Raw genomic sequence first — 24,853 nt, 5'->3', positions numbered from 1 at the left:
CCTTTTTCTGCAGGCCATCTCTCGCTTGTGCGAAGACAAGTATAAGGACTTCAGGAAATCTGCAAAGAAACGCTCGGTCAGTTCGGACAATCTGACTGTTGTCAGGTGGTCTCCTGCTATTCTGTCCTAACGGTGAAGCCTGAGAGATTCCTCCAAAAGTACTCTTTCTATCATCAACTTTGGGTGGGAGGGGTGATGTTTATTTAGTTTCCCTCCTCCTTGGTTTTTCTTATTTTTAGATCTGCCTTTACAGTGCCTCCCTGTTGTGTAGCACACAAGAATAAATATAGGACTGGAGAGAAACATCAGAATATTTAAAAAGAACTTTAGAAGGAAATCAGTTTTGTTACTAATTGCAGACTGTTCTTTTTGTGAAGAAAAGGAAGTACATGCACTTGAGAGAGTAGAAAACAGGAGGAACCAAACAGAAACTGAGTGTAGGCCATTCAAAAAAAATAACTTCAGCAGAAACAATGGCATGAAAATAAAAACCACAAGATAAGCTTGGAAGAGCACTGGAAGAAAAGAGTTGGAAGTATTTCATGTTCTCTTCGGTATCTTCTATCAGTTTTTCTGGGTTTTTGCATCCCTCCTTGCTGTTTGCCTGAGTTGCTTTTCCTTCTGCAAAGCAGCAAGTACGAAGGCTGTATCTACAGTAGCACAAGCCTCTGGATCAGACAGCACTGGTTGTTTTTCTTCCTCTTGCACTGCGCTTTTCTTTATAATCTGTTTTATTAGCGTTTCTCCACATAATTTGTTATGCATATTCTGTTTCTTGTATGACTTTATTGTATTTTTTTGAAAACAAAATTTGACTTGATTTAATAGTACTGAACCAAAAGTATACAAGAAGATCAGGTGACCATTCATAATTTCATTTATTATTATTTTCTAATTTATGGCAGCCATTTCCTCGATGCCGCCCGCAAACTGCATCATAAATACTGGCTGTTTTATTGTGTATGTGGCTGCATGTGCCTTTCTACATTTTTTGAGTTAGTTTAATTTTTCCTTACTATAAAATGATTGTTGGAAGGATACAGGCAACAGTGAAACTTGGGCCAAGGAGGCGAAATTTACATTGGATACGGCAGTCCTTTCTGCAAGTTTTTCATAGCATTTATTTAGCAAAATTTGAGAGAGTGAGAACATGCGCGCATCTCCTTTTATATGGTCCAGTCATTGTTTCCCTTCACTTCCTGGTTCAATGTTGCAAGCAATAGCCTCAAGTTTTTTATATGTTTACTTTAAATGGAAACCAATCTGTTTGTATAAAATAGAAAAATAACTAAAAAAAAAAGTTTTTGTTCTTGTGAAAAAGGGTCCATGGAAGAAGAAAACTCAATATTAATTTTACCAAGTGTTTGTCACAGGTTAGATTTCAAAATTTTAAACTGTTTAAAAAAAAATACATTTTTTTCAGTGTAGGTGCTCATAGAAATTTAAACAAAATGCAAACTGTGAACAAAATTTTGTTGCTTTCGTTGATTATACTGTACTTTTTGTTGTTGTTGTTTGCTGGTTCCCACCTTTGCTTTCCATAACAAGATATACAAGTTAAAAATCTTTTTGTAAAAAAACAACACAGTAAATCACGGTATCTCTCTAAAGATACTTGTGCTCTATACGAGCATCTTTGAATCATTTTGCACATTTCAGAAAGATGCTGTTTTACGTAACAAACAAACCACCAAACTCAGTTCTACATTCACAAGTCTCTGAATTCCATGAATTCTCTCCCTGTGCAAGGAACAGTAAAATATAGGCATTCAGCTTTTCTGTGTTCGACTTGCTTTATTTGTCCTACTTGAGCCAAAACATATGATGCACATTCCCCAGGAACATCTCCTGCATAAGCCCCCCATTGCAGCTGCGCTGTTAATCTTCCTTCCCCAAATTAATTTTATTGGGGGGTTTGCACATGAGAAGTTCCCGGCAGCATGCTCCTGAGGGACTCCCCATTGGTTTTAGCAAGTGCAATTGCAGGAAATGTGAACATTCCTTTCTATGGTCTCCATTGAGCCTTAAGAAGCCCCAATTATAAATTATTGACTTGATTGCAAGTTACCAACATTACTTTTTTTCCATGCAAGTGCACATCCACACAGTCTAATTGAGAGGAGTGGGAGAGCTTCCTTACCACTGGCAACGGCTGCAGTCAGAGGCCAGAAAGGCCTCAAAAGAGGGACATGTCTGTGAACCTGCAACTCTGCTCTTGGTCATTTCTGTAACAGTTCCTGTGGCCAAAGAGGCAGGCTGTGTTTTAAACTGAACAGCTGATTATTTACTCTCTGTTGGAGTGGGTTGCTGTGTCAGAAACAGAAAATGAATGTTCTTTTCTGTGAGCACATGTCCCTTCTTGGGGTCTCCACTAAGGTGTTCTATAGGGTGGTTTAGACATGCATGGGAACGAGTTATATTCCCATTATGTACTCCAGGGTGTTCTGGGTACATAGCAGGAGTACCTTTCTTTCCCTGGGAAACCTTCCATGCTTCTGAAGGAGTTCTAGGGTGACAAATTCAGGCGTGCAGAAATCTGTTGGCTGAACGTACTCCAGATGTGTCTTCAAACCAGCACACTAATGAACATCAGACCACCGTGTCCCTGATTATGCTATTTGCCTTACAGCCCAATCCTATACTTCCTTAGTGCCCAGGGCTACAGCAGCAACAAAATGGCAACCACTGTATCCTATGGGGCCAGGGAAGTAGTGCCAGGTCTCCTGAGGGTAAGGGAACAAAATGTTCCCTGGCCTGGGAGGGGGGCTATTAAGCGAGCACAGAACCTAGGAGACCAGTGTCAGGTTTCCCGGCCTGGGAGTGGGGGGTTAGGATATGGTGGCAGAGCCTGCTGCCATCTCCCCCCCCCCCAACCAGGTCCACTTGTCTCCTGTCCAGTTCTGCAGTCTTCCCACCCGCCCCCAAAAACCCTGCTGTCAGCCATACTCACTAGAGGGAGCTCTCGGTGTCTGTCTTTGGACACTGAGGCCCATTGCTGACTGACACTGGACTCCGCACCTGTGGTGCTTCATTAGTGCTGGTGCAAAAGTGCCTTATGGCACTCTTGCGACAGCCCAGGGTCAATGGCACCAAACAGAGCACCAGCACTGCAGCCCATAGGTTTGGGCCCTTAGAAGGATAAAGTAGTTAAAGTACTTAAAAACTAAGCAGAGTATTCTACTGGCTTTCTGATTTGTACTACATGATATGAAGTTTTGACCCCAGGTTTTGTTTTAATTCTCATTCCTTTTTAAAAAAATTATTGTGCCAATATTTCAAAACTCTGATTTCATCAGGCCAGGGTTTTGAGCTTTTTTCTCCCTCCTTGCCTTGTTGTTGTTCTGTAATAGAATGTTGTTTTTTTTTAAAGTATCTTCTTTTTTTGCTGTTTTTAAGAATGAACAGTTAGCAGGAAAAAAAGTGGGATTTTGATAGAACTGAACTGCAGCTCCTCTCCCAAATATAAGTATGATTTTTACAGTGAATTGTAAAAATCAATTACAATTAGCAGAACAGATTTTGGGAGTTTACTTCCTAGCAAGAACTTTGTTGTTCTGCAGTTTGGGGTGGGATAAAGGAAGACAGAAAAAAGGTTTGCATTATGTAAAGTTCTCAATGCATCTACTATTAATTTTGTGAGGTTTATTAAACAACTTTAAAGATTGTATAGTATATTTATTGTATGTATGTACATACAGTCTGATACTTAAAAATTTCAAGTGGATTCCGTAAAACCTGGCTCAGTCTTGTTTAGACTATTGAATATCGTTTTAGCCTTGTGCACTGGACTCTACCTCTGTATAGGAGAATTTTCCATATTCTTCGATTAGTACTGATTCTGTGATTTAACTTGGTTATGTTTCTTGCACTAAAAATTAAAAAAAAAGGAAGAAATCTGCTTATGTGGGATTTTCTTTTTTTAGTGTATGTTTTTGCCTTATAAATTACCTTAAACATATAAAAAAGAACAAAAAAAAAGTAACACATTTTCCATATATGATTCAAAAAGCCTTTTCTCAGTTTTGTCTTAAGTTTGGAAAAACTACAGAAAAATTCTGGTCTGTTTTTATATTCCTGGATATTTTCAAGTTGGCTCAATACTGGGAGGGCAAAGCTTTATGGCCTCATACGTCAAATAACCACATACAATTCTTGACCCAATAAGACCTGACTTTGCACAGTAGCCTTACTTAGACTAAGGGTCCAATCCTATCCAACTTTCCAGTGCTGATATAGCCATGCCAACAGGGCATGCGCCACATCTTGTAGTGGGGAGGCAGGCACAGAGGCCCTGTCAAGTTAAAGGAATGTTTGTTCCCCTATCTTGTTGTTATCTGATATCCCCTATCTGATATTGTTCCCCTATCCCCTAATAGAGGCCAATTCTATGCTTGGGATCATTAGGAAGGGTATTGAGAACAAAACGGCTAATATTATAATGCCGTTGTACAAATCTATGGTAAGGCCACACATGGAGTATTGTGTCCAGTTCTGGTCATTGCATCTCAAAAAAGACATAGTGGAAATGGAAAAGGTGCAAAAGAGAGCGACTAAGATGATTACGGGGCTGGGGCACCTTCCTTATGAGGAAAGGCTACGGCGTTTAGGCCTCTTCAGCCTAGAAAAGAGACGCCTGAAGGGGGACGTGATTGAGACATACAAAATTATGCAGGGGATGGACAAAGTGGGTAGGGAGATGCTCTTTACACTCTCACATAACACCAGAACCAGGGGACATCCACTAAAATTGAGTGTTGGGAGAGTTAGGACAGACAAAAGAAAGTATTTCTTTACTCAGCATGTGGTTGGTCTGTGGAACTCCTTGCCACAGGATGTGGTGATGGTGTCTGGCCTGGACGCCTTTAAAAGGGGATTGGACAGGTTTCTGGAGGAAAAATCCATTATGGGGTACAAGCCATGATGTGTATGCGCAACCTCCTGATTTTAGAAATGGGTTATGTCAGAATGCCAGATGCAAGGGAGGGCACCAGGATGAGGTCTCTTGTTATCTGGTGTGCTCCCTGGGGCATTTGGTGGGCCACTGTGAGATACAGGAAGCTGGACTAGATGGGCCTATGGCCTGATCCAGTGGGGCTGTTCTTATGTTCTTATGTTCTTATCTTGGGGCTGCATCGGCACTAGAAACTTGGATAGAATTGGGCTGTTAGTAGGATTTGAGCCTTTTCTCAGAAGAAAAATTAACAGTCTTGATGGAGCAGGTGTTGATGCAGCAACCTTTCCTTATCTAATGCTCTCTGGACTCTCTGTATATGACATGATTCTTTAAAAGTGCAAAAAAAGTGCCACAGCAACTACTGAGGAAGTGCAAAGTGCTTGATTTTTGGGCTGTAAGGATATTTGAAAATATGTAGACAAAGCTTGATGTAACTATGGATGGAAACCTTAGGGGTGACTGTCAGACCTGAGTTGTAGACAGCATTGAATGGGAGTTGGGCCCACAGCCATGAAAGAACAGTGTTTGCCCAGGCACAGTAGGTGACTTTCCTGTTGAAGACAGCTTGATGGTCAGCCTGTGTGGGTATTCGGTATCTGGGAACGTCTAACCCAAAGCCCTAGTGGGGCTGCCACATGAGGCAGCTGTGTACAGAGCGGGTGGTCCTGACAGGAACTGAACAAAACTTCTGGAGGCAGGGCCTATACAGCTCTGTGACCCATTCCACAACTAGCAGAACCCAAATGAATTATGCAAAATAGCACTAATGCAAAAGTATGTGCATGTGATGTATAAATTGGCGTAATTTATGCAGATTACAGAATCCAGCTCTTGACAAATAATTTGAAATATCTTGTTGCAAATATTTTTTTCTTCTACATTTTAAGTAGAAGCATTAAGCATTATACTTAAGCATTTTAAGTATATAGGACACACAGCCTTGCCTGTACTTTCCAACTTGTACAGTTTTTCACAGAGCACAGAATCTTCACCTCTCTTCTGATATTGTGCAGGATTTTGTTGGTGAGGCTAGTAGAGAGATTTGTTTCAAATTTACAAGGACCTTATTACTCTCCCAAATGTAGCTTTTAGTACTCTTTCTCTCCCCCACTATTCCCATTTCTTTCAACCTGGTTTGCTCTATGCTCCATGGTAAAACAAAGGCCCAGGTTCGGTTCCCAGGATCTCCATTTAAAAGGATCTCAGATAGCAGGGCTGCAAAAGATTTCTCAGGACCCAATCCTATCCAACTTTCCAGTACCAATGCAGCAGCAATGTAGCCCCAAGGTAAGGGAACAAACTTTCCCTTACCTTGAGGAAGCCTCAATGACTACCCTACCTTCTGTTGGCCCATGTGCATTAGTGCTAGAAAGTTGAATAGCCTCTTTGAAAGTCAGTTGGAATAAAGAATGCTGGGCTAGTTGGGCTAATAAATAGTCTACTGGTAAAAGGCAGCTTTATATTTTCAACCTTTGGAGGGTAGATAGCCATAGAGCAGTGGTTCTCAAACTTTGTGGGAGCTTTACTCCCTCAGTAAGTTCCTGCTGGGGAGGGGCTAGGGCAGCGACACAATCCCCAGTATCACTTCGCTAAGGGGGGGCGAGAGGGGGTGCTTTGCACTTTCAAAAGGCAGGGCTGCAGCAGGCTACAGGAGGTGCGGGGAGCCCTGCGCAGCACTCCCCGAGGCTTGGAACGTTTGCTAAAAACGGGTGCAAAGCACCCCCTGCAAAATAGAACTGCTTTGCGCCCGCTTTTAGTGAAAGTTCCAAGCCTTGGGGAGCACTGTGCAGGGCTGTGCATCTCCTGTAGCCTGCTGCAGCCCTGCCTTCGGAAAGTAAGTGCAAAGTACCCCCCCTCGCTTCCCTTAATGACGCGATCCTGGGGATTGCGTCGCTGCCTCGCTCTTCTTCCCTGCCCCTTAAAGGGATGGGGGAAGTTTTACATGAACTGGTGGGTCTCAACCCACCGGTTTGAGAACCACTGCCATAGAGATTTTGGAGAAAGGATGGAGAGACTCTGTATCCACAAAGCTCCCCTGTGACTTCATTAAAAGATGGATAACATACAAAGATGTACCAGAAAGGTAAACCTTCTATACTCTTCGTCTGAATGTTTTCATGTCCTTAATATTCTTTGGTGGGGTTGCTTCACTGCTACTCTTGTGCTTGTCAGAAGAGAATTGAGTAAAAAAGCATTTGCTGCCACCCCGTTGGCAAGTGACCCCATTTCTTAGCACTCCATCCCTCCATTATCATTTCTCTGGTCTCTATGGCTGAGCTGACATTCAGCCTCTCTATTCAGTGAGCTCTGCTTTTCTTGCCAGCTTTTTAAGTGGTCATCTTGCTTCTATCGCTCTGTCTCCAACAGATGAAAAACAAAACTGCCTCCTCATTCAGTAGCTGTGAATAAACAGTTTGAGCTTTGTCTTTTGACCCGGCCAATGGAGAAACTCAAGAATGTGTAAAGGACTCTTACGTTATCTTTGTAGGGTCTTAACCTGCTCCTTCAACCTGTTCAATAACATAAGAGCCCAATCCTATGCATGTCTACTTAGAAGTCTCATTAGAGTCAGTAGGGCTTACTCTCAGGTACGTGGGGCTAGGATTGCAGCCATAGTTTCTGATACATACCACCAAAATAATGAAAGCAGACATGTGTTGGCTTTCCTGATCTAGCTATTCCACAGTGAAATATCATTACTATATACAGACTGAATTATGAATGTTGTTCAGAGGAGGTATTACTCAAAAAACTTTTGAGATGCATAATGCCTACCCCATTCCTTTAAATTTTATCACTGCATAAATAGTAACAAAAAACAGTTTTACATTAGTTACCCCTTAGTGTATTAACTAACAGGAATGTCTGATGTAAATCAGGAGCAAATATTAGAATGAAAAACTTTTTTCTTCTTTTTATAAATAAGCTTTTGGCATTCTTCTGTTCTGCTTCATAATTCCAAGGAACTAAGCTGGAATCCTCCCTGAAGTTCTACTTTTCTGAGTATAGGGGATTTTAATTTAGGGGAAACACTCAAATGTGCCCTCTCCACTACTACCTATTGCCTCTTTGGTCTGTGAAGCCCCATACCTTCATCTTTAAAGGCTCCCCAGAAATGGAATGAGCCCTGAAATTTTGCTGCAACTTGAATTGTGACCAGCCCACTGAGTCTTGTTCAAAAGGCAGAACTTGTGTCAGAACAGTGCCAATCATAAAGAAGAGTAGAAGGTCCATGAAGTTGCAACAGGAACTATTCTCCCAACATGCTAAAATGTTGTTAAGCCAGGGAGCTTCCAGGCTCACTTCAGCAGGCATTTCAAGATAGATGCTGATTCCGGGAGACTCTAGGCCAGGGGTGCTCAATAGGTGGATCGCGATCTACTGGTAGATCGCGAGGCAAAATGAGTAGATCGCGGAGTGCCGACCCCCCCCTTCAGGTGCCTCTGGGAGGAAACGCCGGGAGTAAGGCCCATTGTACTCAATGGGGCTTACTCCCAGGTAAGTGTGGCTAGGATTGCAGCCTCACAGCCTAATCCTAGGCATGTCTACTCAGGAGTAAGTCCTGTTATACTCAGTGGGGCTCAAGGTACACCAACATACATTGTACACATAAATGTTATATGTTATGATGGTGCGAACACTGTAAAAAAAACTCTGGTAGATCTCCGGGCCTTGCTGGGTTTCAAAGTAGCTCTCGAGCCAAAAAAGTGTGAGCACCCCTGCTCTAGGCTTATCCTGCATAGTAGGCAGCCCCTAGGACGGAGGGAAGTCTTGTATATGTGAAAGATGCCTGGAGTGGGGATGTAGTGTATGTGTTCCACATAGAGTTCAGGGTGGTATGCATGGTTCCTCCCCTTCTTTTGTCCTCACAACAACCCTGTGAGGCTGAGAGATAGTAACTCCTACCCTCCTGGAAGAGTTGGCTTCAGAAGGCAGCCTCAGAATGGGAGCCCAGGTCTACCCTGCAGGTAGATCTGAGCTTCAAGTTAAGGCAGAAGCCCAACTCTACTTACCTGAATCAGGTAGCTCCAGTCTCAGAATAGGAGCCCAGGTCTACTGGGCAGGTAGATCTGGGCTTCAAGTTCAGGCAGGAGCCCAGGTCTACCTATGAGGTTGACTTGGGCTCTGAAGTTAAGGTAGTACTCAAGGTGTCCCGTCCCCCCCCGCAAACACAAACATTTCGCCCTTGTGTCACTGCCCCAGGGTGTCACCTTCCTAACACCTTATTGGTTCCATGCTGTGTCATAACAGCACTTCATTGGCTCTTTGAATAATGCAGGCCAACACACATTTTGCTTCTTTAAATGTTACACCAATTCCTGGGTATATTTGGGATGCAGATTCCAAAAATGGCATCCGTTTTGCCCTATCACATCTAGTTTTGGAGACATGGCATAACCTCTTTAGTGAATGGTTCAAGCAGCTTCCTCATGAGGCAAAACGGATGCCATTTTTGGAATCAGAACCCCAAATTCATATCAAACCACCATGAAGTTTGGGAAAAACTTTTCTGAACCTCAATTTTGTAGGCCTGTGTAATCAGTCTCATCGTTCTGTTTTGAATTAAGGAAATCTTACATAAGGAAGTTGTATTTTGTTTTTGTTTTTTGGTAACTTTTGATATAGAATGCAGATATTTCACTCTGGTTTTTTTTATTTATTGCATTCTGCTGTAAAATACACATTCAGTAGTATATAGCATGATAGTATTATTCCTAACAGCTGCAATTTTTGCAATTTTGGTCCCTTGTGGTGTCACCCCACCCCAGGGTGGTACCTGGAGTGGACCACCACTCACTAGCTACACCACTGGGCAAGGCCACAAAACAAGGTGAAGGGCAAGTTCTATACCCCCAAGTGCAGTGTTTTACTTTGCGTCCTAGGAGTGAATAGTAACCATTCACACATGTAGGAGAAAGTAAATAAATGCATGCAAATACACCCCTGAGTTCTGTCTCTTGGTTACACTACAGTATGATGGGATTGTTGGGACCTGATATATCTATTTCACAGGCGCTTGCAGACAGGACTACTGTGGAGAAGCTATCACAAGACGTGGTACTTGGTGTTTCAGTATCGTCTTTCCTGGTGTTATCCATTTTTATCACTCGGGGAAAACAAAGCTGCTACTATTATTTCTTCAACTCCTCAATTTCTCTTTCACCACTGAACTATCCCAGCAATTTCAGGAGGCTGGAATGCCCCGAGAGGGTAAGAATAGCCAACAATGGCACAGATTATTCATGTTGCCTTTTGTCTTCTTGCAGTTGTCGGGGCAGAGGTAAGAGCAGTGAATAGGTTTGTGAGGCATTCATTGCTTGCCTTCTCTCCGGCCATTAGCAGCTATATTTCCTTGCTCCTTTTTCTGGCTGCATTTTTAAAATATATTTTTTCCTAGTGTTTTTTGCCTTCTCCATTTAGATTACTGTTATTGTGAACATGCTTGATGTCTCCTTATGCCTTCAGTAAGTGGAGACTCTGCAACTGATTTCAAACATGGAATGCTGGGATTTGATTGGTTTTTTCATCATTACTCTCAACTACAATGTGACAATCATAGGTGAGTATCTAGAAACACAGATCTTCATTTTGTCAAGGCTAGCATCATTCCTAAAAACTATGTTTGTTTCCGGGAGCCTTTGATTTCTATTTAACAACATTTTCTTGTAAATGAAAAATGTGTTGATTGATGTGGGATTTTGTTTATAATTTCATGTACAGGGTTGTATTTGTCTTCTCCATCACGTATTTAAGGCAATACCCTAAATGCTAGGCTATAGCAAATGTAAGAACATGAGCTGCTTGTGCTACACAAGAGCTCAATCAGAATTTGAACAGCATTGGATCACTTGCCAGCCCTGGGCTTTTTGGTACTTAAGTTTTTCAAGAGTGTGCTCAGACTTTAAAATGCATTTTATAGGGTAACAAGGGGCATCATATTCTTCCAGTTAAACTACTGTTTCTGACTTGATTCCCCTGTTCAGTTCATGAGGTAAACTGCTGGGATGTGCTTACCTTTTTTAAAAATTAGACTGAGCTCTAATTTTGGACTAGTCCCAAACGTTTACTAATGGCAGTTGTCATCTGTTAAATCCAGATCATTCAGTAGTAACCATTGTTATTACTGCCCATCCTGTGTACTGCAATGTGGGGTAATATCTATGCTCTTTCTGGGTTTATGGGATTATAAGGCCAGATCACCCTCAAGGATAGAGAATACCAATATCCCCAGATTTGCTTGCCAAGAAGCAAAAGGTTGATCTAGACTCAATTGTCCCAGTTTCTCTATGCCCAGGTTCCCTGCGTATAGTCTTGTGATGGAGAATTGAACCTGATGACCAGCCATTTTAGGGCTATACAAAAATCTCCCTGAAAAATGTCGCCAGGCTGACCAAATTTCATTTTTGCTTTTCTGAGAATTCTTTTAAGTGTTTCATACAAGGAAGGATATTTGCTTTAAATATTGTTTGTGCAAATTCTGGTGGCATGAGCTAAAGATAGGTGGAAGTCCCCTGAGTGATGTTGATAGATATACAGAAATGTTAGGGTTTTCCTTCAATATCTGTAGATCACTGGTTTCCAGCCCACGCTCTGTGAACCACAGGTGGTCCGTGGGGCCCTGAGAAGTGGTCCGTGAGGTCTCAGAAAAAAATAGATGATTGTGTTCAATCACTTCCAGCATCTCACTGAGTGAGCACTCCCCCACGGACCACCAGAGAGTGTGGAGAATGAACTGCCTGCTACTGCTGCCTGCACTGAAGTGTCAGCTGTGGTTGTCGGTGGTCCGTTCTCTGCCTGCATTGGCAGCCTGTGGGAGGACCACTTGCTTGGAGTGATACTTCCCCATGGATCCCCAGAGAGGGCAGAGGAATGGACCATCCAAAGCCGCAGCTGCCACTTCCGGCATCTTGCTGAGAGCATTCTCTCCCAACTATCAAATTTAATTGTATTTTTGTGTGTGTGTGTGCAGGGGGTGGGATGGTGGGTAGGTGGTTGCTTGCCTTGGTGCTTAGCAGGCTCCTAAAAGTTGGGAGCGGCTACTGTAGATGGAGGATCTGTTTCTACCTCCCTGCCCCCCATTCACTTCAAATTTTATTTTAGAAAAAATTATACACTTCCACATTCAGATACAATTCTGTGTGTGTTTTTTGCATATCTGAAATATATCTGTTCATGTGGACAAAGCTGTTAATGGGATAGAGTCAAGGCCGCTAATATATAGCTATCTCAAAGGCATATTTGGTATTAACTAAATACACATAAGAAAAAGCTAATAACAAATAACCTCAACATTTTCTAAGTTTTTGGTAACAGTACACTGTGAATTTCTGTGTATGGTTTGTGTGCAGTTTCCTTAGCTACCAGAGCCAAGGGGAATTCTTCTTTTTATTCTACTTGATTCTCTGTATTATTGTGGCCATATTCTCATCATACAAGCATTGGAGGAAGGGCTTGGTGTTGACCATGGGAACAAAGGGGTGGTTAAACATGTTAAGTCTCTGTTTTAGGCTTCTTTCAATTGATGCAGGCAACAGATTTCTCCTGCATTACTGAATATGTATGTGCCTGTATATAATTAGAATTGGAGTGGACCATATGGAGACAAGGCACTTACAAATTCACTTGTGCACCAAAAAAGTACTGACCCGTTGAGACACCCACCTTAGCATCTGAAGGTAGTAAACATGTTACACATTCAAGTAGTGTGCTTGTTTACAACCTGGCCTCTGCACATATTTTTCCTTGATCTTTCAGCCACATGTAGGGATAGCCAAGGGTCAGTGTGCCACTCGATCACCATCACCCAATAATGTCCTATGTTTCAGTGTTCCTTCAGCCTATAGAGGAAGAAGACTGGGGCTGAAATAAAAGTACTTTCAACTGTTGTAACAGTACTATACTGTTCTGAATTATCCATGTTAATTATCTACAGCAGTGGTTCTCAAACTTTGAGGGAGCTTTACTCCCTCAGTAAGTCTTTGCAGGGAAGGGACTAGGGAAGTGATGCAATCCCCAGGATTACGCCATTAAGGGGGGCGAGGAGAGGCTTTCACTTACTTTTAAGTAGGCAGGGCTGCTGGAGGCTGCAGGAGGTGCGGTGAGCCCTGCGCAGCCCTTTGGAGCACTCTCCGAGGCTTGGAGCACCTCCTGCAAAACAAGAAGTGCTTTGCACCCGCTTTTACCGAACTTTCCAAGTCTTGGAGAGCGCTGTGGAGGGCTGCGCAGGGCTCCCCACACCTCCAGCAGCCCTTCCTACTTAAAAGTGAGTGAAAGCACCCGCCCCTTTGCTCCCCATAGTGATGCAATCCTGGGGGTCGCTTCCGTGCCTCTCCTCGCCCCCCGTCCCTTAAAGGGACAGAGGAACCTTTACACGAACTAGTGGGCACGACCCATCAGTTTGAGAACCATTGATCTACAGCATTTACGCACACATATAATAGCCCCAGTAAAAATGATTTATTGACCAGACTCATGCAAACTATGAGGTTCTATGGTACGATGCTTTCCTTTATTGATGATGTGTCCACCCTTGTTCTTCCTTTCCAGGGAAGATTTGGTTAACTCTTGTGATTCTGCTGAGATTGATAGTGATATTCTTAGCGGCATATCCTCTCTACCAAGATGAGCAGGAACGCTTCATCTGCAACACCTTGCAACCAGGATGCTCCAACGTGTGTTATGATCTTTTTGCTCCAGTATCCCACTTCCGGTTCTGGCTCGTTCAGACCATGTCTGTCCTGCTCCCATATACTGTGTTTGGTGTCTATATATTGCACCATGTGGCCAGGAAGGCTGTGAAGTCGCATTCCTTGCCTTACCGTCGGTACAAAGAGATCAAAGATGCAACAGGCTACAAAGTTCCAAAGAAACCCTCCAAAGGTACAGTAAAGAAAAAAGTCACCTATGAATCAAATGACCTGGATGTTCCTGATTTTTCTGGGGCATATACAGTGCAGCTTCTTCTGAGAGTACTGATAGAGGCCAGTTTTGGAGTTGGCCATTACTATCTCTTTGGCTTCTTTGTCCCAAGACGTTTCTCCTGTTACCAGTCCCCTTGTACAAGTATTGTTGACTGCTACATCTCCAGGCCCACAGAGAAAACCATCATGATGCTTTTCATCTGGGGACTTAGTGGATGCTCATTTCTCCTTAGCCTTGTTGACCTGATCTTTGCCTTCCGAACCAATGCTGTAAGAAATGGCAGAAATAAGCTACTCTTGGAAAAGCTCAGGGTTGAGGAGAAATGTGGTCCTGGTTTGCACTGTGGTGACAAGTCAAGCCTGTTTGACTACAGAAGAGGAAGCCAAGGCACTGTCACTGATAACTATAGCAATGGGCATGCCTGTTTGCTTGGCTGTGAGGTCAAGGAAGGTCCTTCCTTTCAATCCAAGTTAACTTCCCAGCAAGCTGTCGGGTCTAACCTCAACAGTAACAAGTCATATGCTGCAGTTGTGAATCAAGACGGCAAAGGGGGGCCTCTTCATGGGAGTGAACAGCAAGAGATTTCATGTGAGCAATCGAAATATGATCAACAGCCTTGCTCTCTCAAAGGAACCTTGACTTTTAAATCCCAGAATGAGTGTCATCATGGAATTCATTCATGTGCCATTTGCAGCAAGCCCTCTGTTCATTATTCTACTCTTGAGAGGAAGGCTTCTGACATTCAGTCTGTCTGCAGCAGTGCTGGGTGCTCGAAAACGAAAAAATCTGAATGGGTGTAATGAATAATCATAGAGCATGGTTTGTTAGATAGGCACATCTATTATGAGGTTGCTGCTGATACCCATTTTGAAGGGAACTGCAACATAGGAAGAGTCATGTTTCTTGTGTCTGAAATATTATCGCTGTACTTAAGTTGCCATTTAGCACTGGGCAGTTTTTTTGTTATTAGGGAGGCTGACTAGTCCCAGAAATAAGTATAAACCTTTTACAAGAAGTGCATCTGAAGGTGCTCATTCTACTCTTATGCATGAGCACAAAGTATCTAAAGGAAAGGGGAAAATAACTGAGACTGAGGTTATTTTATGCATCCAAGACAGCTATTTTCAATCACTGTGCCATGGCACATTGGTGTGCCCCAAATGAAAATAAGAACTTAAGAACAGCCCCACTAGATCAGGCCATAGGCCCATCTAGTCCAGCTTCCTGTATCTCACAGCGGCCCACCAAATGCCCCAGGGAGCACACCAGATAACAAGAGACCTCATCCTGGTGCCCTCCCCTGCATCTGGCATTCTGATATAACCCATTTCTAAAATCAGGAGGTTGCGCATACACATCATGGCTTGTACCCCATAATGGATTTTTCCTCCAGAAACTTGTCCAATCCCCTTTTAAAGGCGTCTAGGCTAGACGCCAGCACCACATCCTGTGGCAAGGAGTTCCACAGACCGACCACACGCTGAGTAAAGAAATATTTTCTTTTGTCTGTCCTAACCCGCCCAACACTCAATTTTAGTGGATGTCCCCTGGTTCTGGTATTATGTGAGAGTGTAAAGAGCATCTCCCTATCCACTCTGTCCATTCCCTGCATAATTTTGTATGTCTCAATCATGTCCCCCCTCAAGCATCTCTTTTCTAGGCTGAAGAGGCACAAACGCCGTAGCCTTTCCTCATAAGGAAGGTGCCCCAGCCCCGTAATCATCTTAGTCGCTCTCTTTTGCACCTTTTCCATTTCCACTATGTCTTTTTTGAGAGGCGGCGACCAGAACTGGACACAATACTCCAGGTGTGGCCTTACCATAGATTTGTACAACGGCATTATAATACTAGCCGTTTTGTTCTCAATACCCTTCCTAATGATCCCAAGCATAGAATTGGCCTTCTTCACTGCCGCCGCACATTGGGTCGACACTTTCATCGACCTGTCCACCACCACCCCAAGATCTCTCTCCTGATCTGTCACAGACAGCTCAGAACCCATCAGCCTATATCTAAAGTTTTGATTTTTTGCCCCAATGTGCATGACTTTACACTTACTGACATTGAAGCGCATCTGCCATTTTGCTGCCCATTCTGCCAGTCTGGAGAGATCCTTCTGGAGCTCCTCACAATCACTTCTGGTCTTACCACTCGGAAAAGTTTGGTGTCGTCTGCAAACTTAGCCACTTCACTGCTCAACCCTGTCTCCAGGTCATTTATGAAGAGGTTGAAAAGCACCGGTCCCAGGACAGATCCTTGGGGCACACCGCTTTTCACCTCTCTCCATTGTGAAAATTGCCCATTGACACCCACTCTCTGCTTCCTGGCCTCCAACCAGTTCTCAATCCACGAGAGGACCTGTCCTCTAATTCCCTGACTGTGGAGTTTTTTCAGTAGCCTTTGGTGAGGGACCGTGTCAAACGCCTTCTGAAAGTCCAGATATATAATGTCCACGGGTTCTCCCACATCCACATGCCTGTTGACCTTTTCAAAGAATTCTATAAGATTCGTGAGGCAAGACTTACCCTTACAGAAGCCATGCTGACTCTCCCTCAGCAAGGCCTGTTCGTCTATGTGTTTTGAGATCCTATCTTTGATGAGGCATTCCACCATCTTACCCGGTATGGATGTTAGGCTGACCGGCCTATAGTTTCCAGGGTCCCCCCTCTTTCCCTTTTTAAAAATAGGCATGACATTTGCTATCCTCCAATCTTCTGGCACCGTGGCCGTTTTGAGGGACAAGTTGCATAACTTAGTCAAGAGATCTGCAACTTCATTCTTCAATTCCTTAATAACCCTTGGGTGGATGCCATCAGGGCCCGGTGACTTATTGATCTTTAATTTATCAATGAGGTCTGAAACATCTTCTCTTTTAACCTCTATCTAACTTAACTCCTCGGTTAGGAGGGGCCGTTCAGGCAGCGGTATCTGCCCGAGGTCTTCTGCCGTGAAGACAGATGCAAAGAACTCATTTAATTTCTCTGCCATCTGTAAGTCTCCTTTTATCTCCCCTTTCCCTCCCTCACCATCCAGAGGGCCAACCGCTTCTCTGGCGGGTTTCCTGCTTCTAACATATTTGAAGAAGCTTTTATTATTCCCCTTAATGTTGCTGGCCATGCGTTCCTCATAGTCTCTCTTGGCCTCCCCTATCACCTTCTTACATTTCTTTTGCCAAAGTTTATGTTCCTTTTTATTCTCCTCATTAGGGCAAGACTTCCATTTACGGAAGGAAGCTTCCTTGCCCTTCACAGCCTCTCTAACTTGGCTGGTTAGCCATGCGGGCACCCTCCTGGATTTAGTGGAACCCTTCTTTCTTTGCGGTATACACCTCTGCTGGGCCTCTATTACTGTTGTTTTAAGCAGCCTCCATGCACTCTGGAGAGATTGGACTCTTTTTACCCTCCCTTTCAACCTCCTTCTAACCAGCCTCCTCATTTGAGGGAAGTCCGCCCGTCGGAAGTCAAGGGTTTTTGTTAGAGATTTGCCTGGTATTCTTCCCCCAGCGTGCACGTCAAAACGGATGGCAGCATGATCACTGTTCCCCAATGGCTCAGTAACGTTTACATCTCTAACCAGGTCCTGCGTACCGCACAAAATTAAATCCAGAGTCACCTATCCTCTGGTGGGCTCCGTGACTAGCTGATCTAAGCCACAGTCATTTAGCACGTCAAGAAATCCGGTTTCCTTATCGTGACCAGAACACAAATTGACCCAGTCAATATGAGGATAATTGAAGTCCCCCATGATTACAACCCTGTCCCTCCTTGTCACCTCCCTGATCTGTTTCCTCATTTCAAGGTCCCCATCAGATTTCTTGTCTGGAGGACGATAGCACGCTCCCAGTATTACATCGCTGCACAAGCCTGGTAATTTAACCCACAGAGATTCTACGGTGGAGTCGGACCCACCTTCAATCTCTACTTTGCTGGATTCTATCCCTTCCTTAACATAAAGGGCCACCCCACCTCCAACACGCCCCTGCCTGTCCCTCCTGTAGAGTTTATAGCCCGGGATTGCAGTATCCCACTGATTCTCCGCATTCCACCAGGTTTCCGTTATGCCCACTATGTCAATATTTTCCCTTGTCACCAGACATTCCAGTTCTCCCACCTTTGCTCGTAGACTTCGGGCATTCGCATAAAATGGTCTGCAGGTGTGCTGTGGGAATTTTGGGGAGGTCGTATGAGTAGAGCCACTGGGGGATGTGAGCCCGCAGCTGGCAGTGCAGTGTGCCTTGTTAATTGTCAAAAAAACAGATATTGTGCCTTGACAATATTTTAGTGCCTTCTCAAGTGTGAACTTCTGGTTTTGTCACGCTTGGAACTTTCACTGTTTAGAAGCCGCGGGGCACCCTGCAAGTGCTCCGGAGGGCTCGCCACACCCCCCGGACCCTGGGAGCATGTATGGGTAGTTGAAAAATAGCCTCCCCTTCCCCCAAAGGGGCGCAATCCTGGGGATCGCTTTGTTGCCTCTGCCCCCAGCCCCGCAAAGACTTACCCCGGGAGTAAATCTCCTGGGAAGTTTGAGAAACACTGGTATAGACAGTATGACTTGAACCCACAAATTCAAGCAGTCCACCCAAGCAAAGCCAATTGAACGACACTTTTGTGGCCCATAGTTACAGGTCAAATGAGTATTGTTAGTACCATAGATTCAGTGATCATGCAGCTGGGGGAAGGACGGTAGCTTCACTTGCAGGAGATCCAATCCTAGCATCTCCAATCAGGGCTGCAAAAGACCCCTTTTCTGAAACACCAGAAAGCTGCTGTCAGAGAATACTGAGCTTGATGGACCTGTGGTCTGACTTTGCAGAAGGCAGTGTCATCTGTTCACATAAAATTTTTACCCACTTTTGTGTTACTCTGCTTAAGAGGATTGAGCAGGATTGTCTTACTTTCACAAAAGGAATTAGGAGTGTGTGCTCATGGTGCCTTGATTTCTCCTATGAAACTTGCATATCTTTGGCTTGCATGTGATTTAGCTTGGCTATACAGAAGTTGTTGCATTTTGAGTGTTGTGTCATATTGGTTCTTGAGTTGTCTTCTGACACATTTCAAGTTGAATGCATAGTGTGTTAAAACTGTGTTAAAAAATAAGGAAACTTTTCAGACGGGTGTACCTGCACTCTCAACATTCACTAATAGAGGTGGGTGAAAATGGTTTTTTTTTCACGGATTTTGGTGTTTTCCACAAATAAAAAGTGCTGAAAGCTGTGTTGTGTGTCTTTATTCAAATTTAACTTTTTAACAGCTGCACATTAGGACTTTCCTGGGTCAGGGTGGGGGAGCTGTCAACTCAGCACACACCCTGGGATGTAAGTAAGAACTCCAAGCAACCAACCCAAATGCCAGAGGTAATACTGGGGAGGAAGTAAAAAGCAGGCAAACTTCTTTGTTCATCAAAACTCCTCACTGAACTGGATATTGAACAAAAAAGAAGGGAGACAAGAAGGTCCTTGATGCCACCTATGAGGCCATGCTCAGCCTACTGCGAAACAAGAAGATAAAAGGCCAGAGCATCCCTCCTGTATCTTTAAGGGCCCAAAGCCTGCTCACGTCTTTGTAGAAGACCGACAGCCCAATCCTGAGCTCCTGTGGCATGCAGCTTTGGCAGCACCAAAAACGGCTGGTGCCGGATCCTGCGCTCCATTGGCTACTGCAGGCGGCACCTCGGGAGAAGGGGGCTTTCGTTCCCTTCTCCCAGGTAAGGGAAGTAGCCCTGCAATGGGACTACTCAGTTTACTTTGTCAGGTAAAAGTGTTTGAGTGGAGCACTGAGCCCCACACGAACGGACAGGATCCAGTGGAGTGGAGTTCTCTCCCCTTAGCACGCCTCCTGCTCACCCTTTCCCTGCCTCCCCGTCATGCCTCCTCCCCACCCTCTGCCTGCCTCCCCCCTCCCCGGAACGCCTCCTCCCCACCCCCGCTTACCATGCTGTAGCGGTCCGTGTGAACACTGGGTGGCGGAGCCGGGCACCTGCCCTACGCGAACCAGCACCAGGCTAGCATGGGTGCTCGCCTGCAGGTAAGGCTCGCAAACGTGCCATAAAATTTGCAACAGTGCACTCCAGCGGTAAGCTGCGTTGTTGAGCCCACGATTGGGCTCTGAGGCTGCAATCCTATGCATACTTTCCTGGGAATACCCCAACTTCACAGTGGTCTGAATAGACCTGCCTGGGATTTTGCTTGTTTCACCTCTTCTGGTCCCATCTAAACACAGGCCAGTTCTCACATACCTGAGGACAGCAAGGTGGTAAATACCCCCAGTGGTCCCCATCCCGTGTTGTGGTGTTTATTATTTAATGGAGCAACTGGGCAGGTTTCCATCCAGACATTTAGCATTGAATTGCACATTAAGTCCCCTTTCTGGTCAATTCATTTCATTTATATCTTGCCTTCCAACACATTCAGGCCTGTGTTCATAGAATTTCCAGGCATTTTCTCCTCTAGCACTGACCTGCTTAACTCTTGCAAAATTTCATTTTTCAGTCCATTGTTCCAGTTAGATTTTTAATTTCAGCTTTGCCTGGGAAAAGGGAGGCTAGAGACGCCTTTAAAGCATCAGTCATTGACCACACACACACACACACACACACACACACACACACAGAGATGGCAGTGCTCAGATGTTGCCTTTACAGCCAGCTCATATTCGGGGGGCATAAAGTAGGAGAAATGTGAACCTGAAAAACAAGCCCTATATCAAAATTGCATTGCATGCACAGGAGATTCTGGGCTGCAAAGTGAGGACTCTTCAGTGCAATGGCTTTATTACCAAGCAGCTCTTGTGTGTCAGGAGAATTGATGTCATTTGGGAGGGCATTAACTGTGCTTTTCATACTCTACAATATCTACAGGTATTTGTAAACTGTGTTATTTTACAAAGGGAGTCCATTGTGTCCAATAAGGTTGTAATCCTATCATACGCACCAGAAACAAACACCTCTAACTGTCCTAGTCCCATTTAACTGACCCTTCTAATGTATTATATTTTAAAAAATTTAAATGCATAGCAACCTGTGTAGCAATTTGGTCCTTTTTAAGCAGATGGAGTATGACAGGAGTAAAAGAAGTTTAACATACATTAAAATGCCTTTGGGAGAAGGGTTGACAAAGTGCAAAGATGGTTGGGAGATTTTAACAGTATTTTTAAATACTGGTCTAGCAGTATTATACAGTATAATATTATAATTATATTATAGTATTATAGCAGTATTATACTCTACTAATACAGCAGGAAGTCTGGTCTAGAGGGTAGAGCCTCCGTTAGCCCAAAGATAACATCAGAAGGTCGCCAGTTCGAGGACACCGGCAGCTCCCTGAACGGCTGAGAATGGTGAGACCTTGAAGCAGCTGACAAGCCGAGCTGAGTGATGCCAGCTGCTCTTGGTGTGAGCAAGAAGCGTCTTGGCTGCCAGATAGAGCTGCTTGTCAGCCTGCATGGGAGAACCGGAGGCCAGAAGTGAGACCAAACCAAGAAGATCCGTTCTGAAATGTTGGTTCTTGAAAGAGAGAACCTCTATGATTGTAAAAATCCCCATGAGGGATTTAGAAATGCCTGCCTATGTAAACCGCCTTGAATAAAGTCAGAGGAGTAATCCGATGACCAGAAAGGCAGTATACAAATACCTAGTATTATTATTTTATGAGTACCTAATATAATTTACACAGGCTATATTTGTCTTAATGTATCATTAAAGTAGGGTAGATAAATCTAAATATGTGTGTGCCCCACAAAAGAAAACCCCCGCAGCCCCTTCTCTTGGATATCATCCTTTAGACCAACAGAAGGCATCACAAACATATATCTGCCCTTTACCTAGACGGGTAAACTTGCATGGATAAACACCAGAGTAGGCAACTCTGGTGTTTCCCAACATTTTTTCACTTGTATACCCCTTGGCAGCCCATTTCCATAAATTGTACCTCTCATATTAGCCCCACAAGGCATTTGAATATAGTCCTGCTTTGGATCTGCATTAGCTGGCACAAATCTGCACCAGCTATTTAGCATGGCTATTTAGCCATGTAAGGCTGCCCAGGCAGTAAGTGGGGGTTATGATGTAGCCTGCACTGCATCAGGCACTCCTGGGCCTGATGCACCTCCTTTCCTGCCCTCTCCCCCACAAAAATGCCCCCTCCCGCCAAATATTCCCACCCCCTGCACCACCTGGTGCAAACATACCCTATCAGGCTGGTGTAGGGTCTGAATCTGGCCCTCCTGAGGTGGTACGGGCCTCTGCACTGGTCCAGCCAACTCCGGAATAAGCACAAACATGCCTTGCAGCTGTTTGGATTGCACTCTCAGTGTTTAACATAAGAACAGCCCCACTGGATCAGGCCATAGGCCCATCTAGTCCAGCTTCCTGTTTCTCACAGTGGCCCACCAAATGCCCCAGGGAGCACACCAGATAACAAGAGACCTCATCCTGGTGCCCTCTCTTGCATCTGGCATTCTGACATAAACCATTTCTAAAATCAGGAGGCTGCGCATACACATCATGGCTTGTACCCCATAATGGATTTTTCCTCCAGAAACTTGTCCAATCCCCTTTTAAAGGCGTCTAGGCCAGACGCCAGCACCACATCCTGTGGCAAGGAGTTCCACAGACCAACCACACGCTGAGTAAAGAAATATTTTCTTTTGTGTGTCCTAACCCGCCCAACACTCAATTTTAGTGGATGTCCCCTGGTTCTGATATTATGTGAGAGTGTAAAGAGCATCTCCCTATCCATTCTGTCCATCCCCTGCATAATTTTTTATGTCTCAATCATGTCCCCTCTCAGGCGTCTCTTTTCTAGGCTGAATAGGCCCAAACGCTGTAGCCTTTCCTCATAAGGAAGGTGCCCCAGCCCCGTAATCATCTTAGTTGCTCTCTTTTGCACCTTTTCCATTTCCACTATGTCTTTTTTGAGATGCGGCGACCAGAACTGGACACAATACTCCAGGTGTGGCCTTACCATAGATTTATACAACGGCATTATAATACTAGCCATTTTGTTCTCAATATCCTTCCTAATGATCCCAAGCATAGAATTGGCCTTCTTCACTGCCGCCGCACATTGGGTTGACACTTTCATCGATCTGTCCACCACCACCCCAAGATCTCTCTCCTGATCTGTCACAGACAGCTCAGAAGCCATCAGCAACTTGCAACCATTTCTACCTGAAACCAATGGTTTCTACCTGCAACCATTAGAAACTTGGTGGGGTAGCATTGGGTACCATGCAATTGCTGTATGCTGCCCACAGGGCCCCTGTGGGGGCAAAAGGCTGTAGTATAAACTTTTTAAATAAATAAAAAACTATATTTAATGTTCATAAAGAGTTAAGTACATCTCCTAGTTAAAAGGTTTAAAATTCTGACTTTCTCAGAACTCTCAGCCATGAGAGACATGGCTGAGCAAGGAGGGTGCATAATGGAGGAGAGATCAGGAGGGGGCAGCAGCTTGTAGGCCATTTCTGTCCACTTCTGTGAACAACAGCCACATCTAGTGGTCTCATAAAAGTGCTATGCAAAAAAGAATTAACAGGTCAAAAAAACAACAACAAAAAAACAACCACCCTGCTCCACAGGAAGGTGGGAAAGAACACTCAAGAAAAAACTGGAATGGAAAATCACATTATAGCCCTTATACTGGCTATATCCCTGGCTTCAGCCAAGTGGGATTTCTTGCATTTTTTAATATTCCAGAGACACTGGAGAATTTACAGCTCCAGTAGCTCTCTGACTGAAACAGGTTCTCACCTGGATGCATTGATTGAACTGGAATGATTAGATTGATTGAACATGATACCCTGGGATTGAACCGGATACCTTTCAGAATTACTGCATTTATTTAAAAAAAAGGTCTTTCCACACTTTTCCAGTGCATGCACATAGAGCAAAATAGACCCATGTAGAATGATCACACACATAATTGATACTATTTCCTAAAGTGACACATATGCAGGGGTCTTAAGTTGTAGAAAGGAGTGTTAAGTGCATCTTTTTGCAAAAACCTGCTCTCAGTTGTTCTGTTTAATTTCCTGTTTGGCCAGAGGGTGGCACTGCTGCCTAACAGTTTGGGCCCAGCTTTCTCTTCCATTGTACCTCCCTGAGCTGTGCAATTTCTGTTAATTTTTAGGTGTACTGTATTTGCAGCTTGTCACTAAAGCTTAATTTGATCATTTCAAATTTAACATGACCAGGAACTTTTTCTTTCTGCAAAGTGACACATGTTGACAGTATCTGGATAGCTGTGAAGACTGATCTTAAGAATCATCAGTCCTGTAGGGAGTTTTAATTTTACCTTTCTGATTTGTTTTAAGCGTGAGGAATGTTCTCCAGCAGGGCTGCAAATTTATTCTATTTTCTGTGCATTCATCCACATGCATTGCTTAGCCCCCTCCATTCCTAAAGGAAAAATAAATAAAAGAAAAAGCACAGGGCGATAACCAGAAGCTAATTTTGCAGTTAGTGACAAGCATCCTAAACCTTCGAATACCTGTATAGCTCACTTCAGATGCCATTGTAAAGTAGGTAAACGTCAGTTTAACTCAGAGCATGTATGGCTGACACATACATTTTCACATAGGTATAGAGAACTCATGTGTCCAGTTCTACATACCTAAACTGTTCCAATATCTCCTCCTGTCTTGCTGCCTCAAAACCCACCTTGGACTCCCCAGTGACGGATCACAGATTGAAAGTCTATTAGGTGACAGAGCTTGAGGTTTTTTTCTCCAGTGTATGAAAAACCTCTAGTGTTCAGAGATTCTCTCATTTCTCACCCTATAAAAAAGTAATTTTCATTTAGTGTGCAGTGGGAGCACAGCAGTTCAAAATTGCTGAAAAACTTTTTTTGGGTTTTGCAGCTCTGTTTTTAGGGCAACTGTCTGTAGTAACAAATTGGTTGTCCCTCTTCTTCCACCACGATGGAGGGACAACCAAGTCATTACTACAGACAGTTGCCCTAAAAACAGAGGTGCAGAATCT

The 24,853-nt window shown here is 44.0% G+C and overlaps 2 protein-coding genes across 3 annotated transcripts in view; both read left to right on the top strand.

The window, feature by feature from the left end:
* The window catches only part of CCNY (cyclin Y), a 105,356-nt gene extending 101,475 nt beyond the window's left edge, over positions 1–3,881 (top strand). For both annotated transcript variants that reach the window (XM_066628646.1, XM_066628648.1), the window contains exon 10: positions 14–3,881. In XM_066628646.1, the coding sequence (XP_066484743.1) occupies positions 14–130 (117 nt within the window). In that variant the 3' untranslated portion in view covers positions 131–3,881. The remainder of the gene's footprint in view (positions 1–13) is intronic.
* A 6,569-nt stretch (positions 3,882–10,450) lies between these two features.
* Positions 10,451–14,676, top strand: GJD4 (gap junction protein delta 4). Its single transcript, XM_066627538.1, has 2 exons — positions 10,451–10,514; positions 13,502–14,676. The coding sequence occupies exons 1-2, from the start codon at positions 10,451–10,453 to the stop codon at positions 14,674–14,676; spliced, it is 1,239 nt and encodes a 412-aa protein (XP_066483635.1).
* The last annotated feature ends 10,177 nt before the right edge of the window (positions 14,677–24,853 follow it).

This window comes from Tiliqua scincoides, chromosome 5 (assembly GCF_035046505.1).
Source record: "Tiliqua scincoides isolate rTilSci1 chromosome 5, rTilSci1.hap2, whole genome shotgun sequence".
Lineage (NCBI taxonomy): Eukaryota > Metazoa > Chordata > Lepidosauria > Squamata > Scincidae > Tiliqua > Tiliqua scincoides.
Note: the sequence above shows the minus strand (reverse complement) of the source record. Positions and strands in the feature narration are given on the sequence as shown.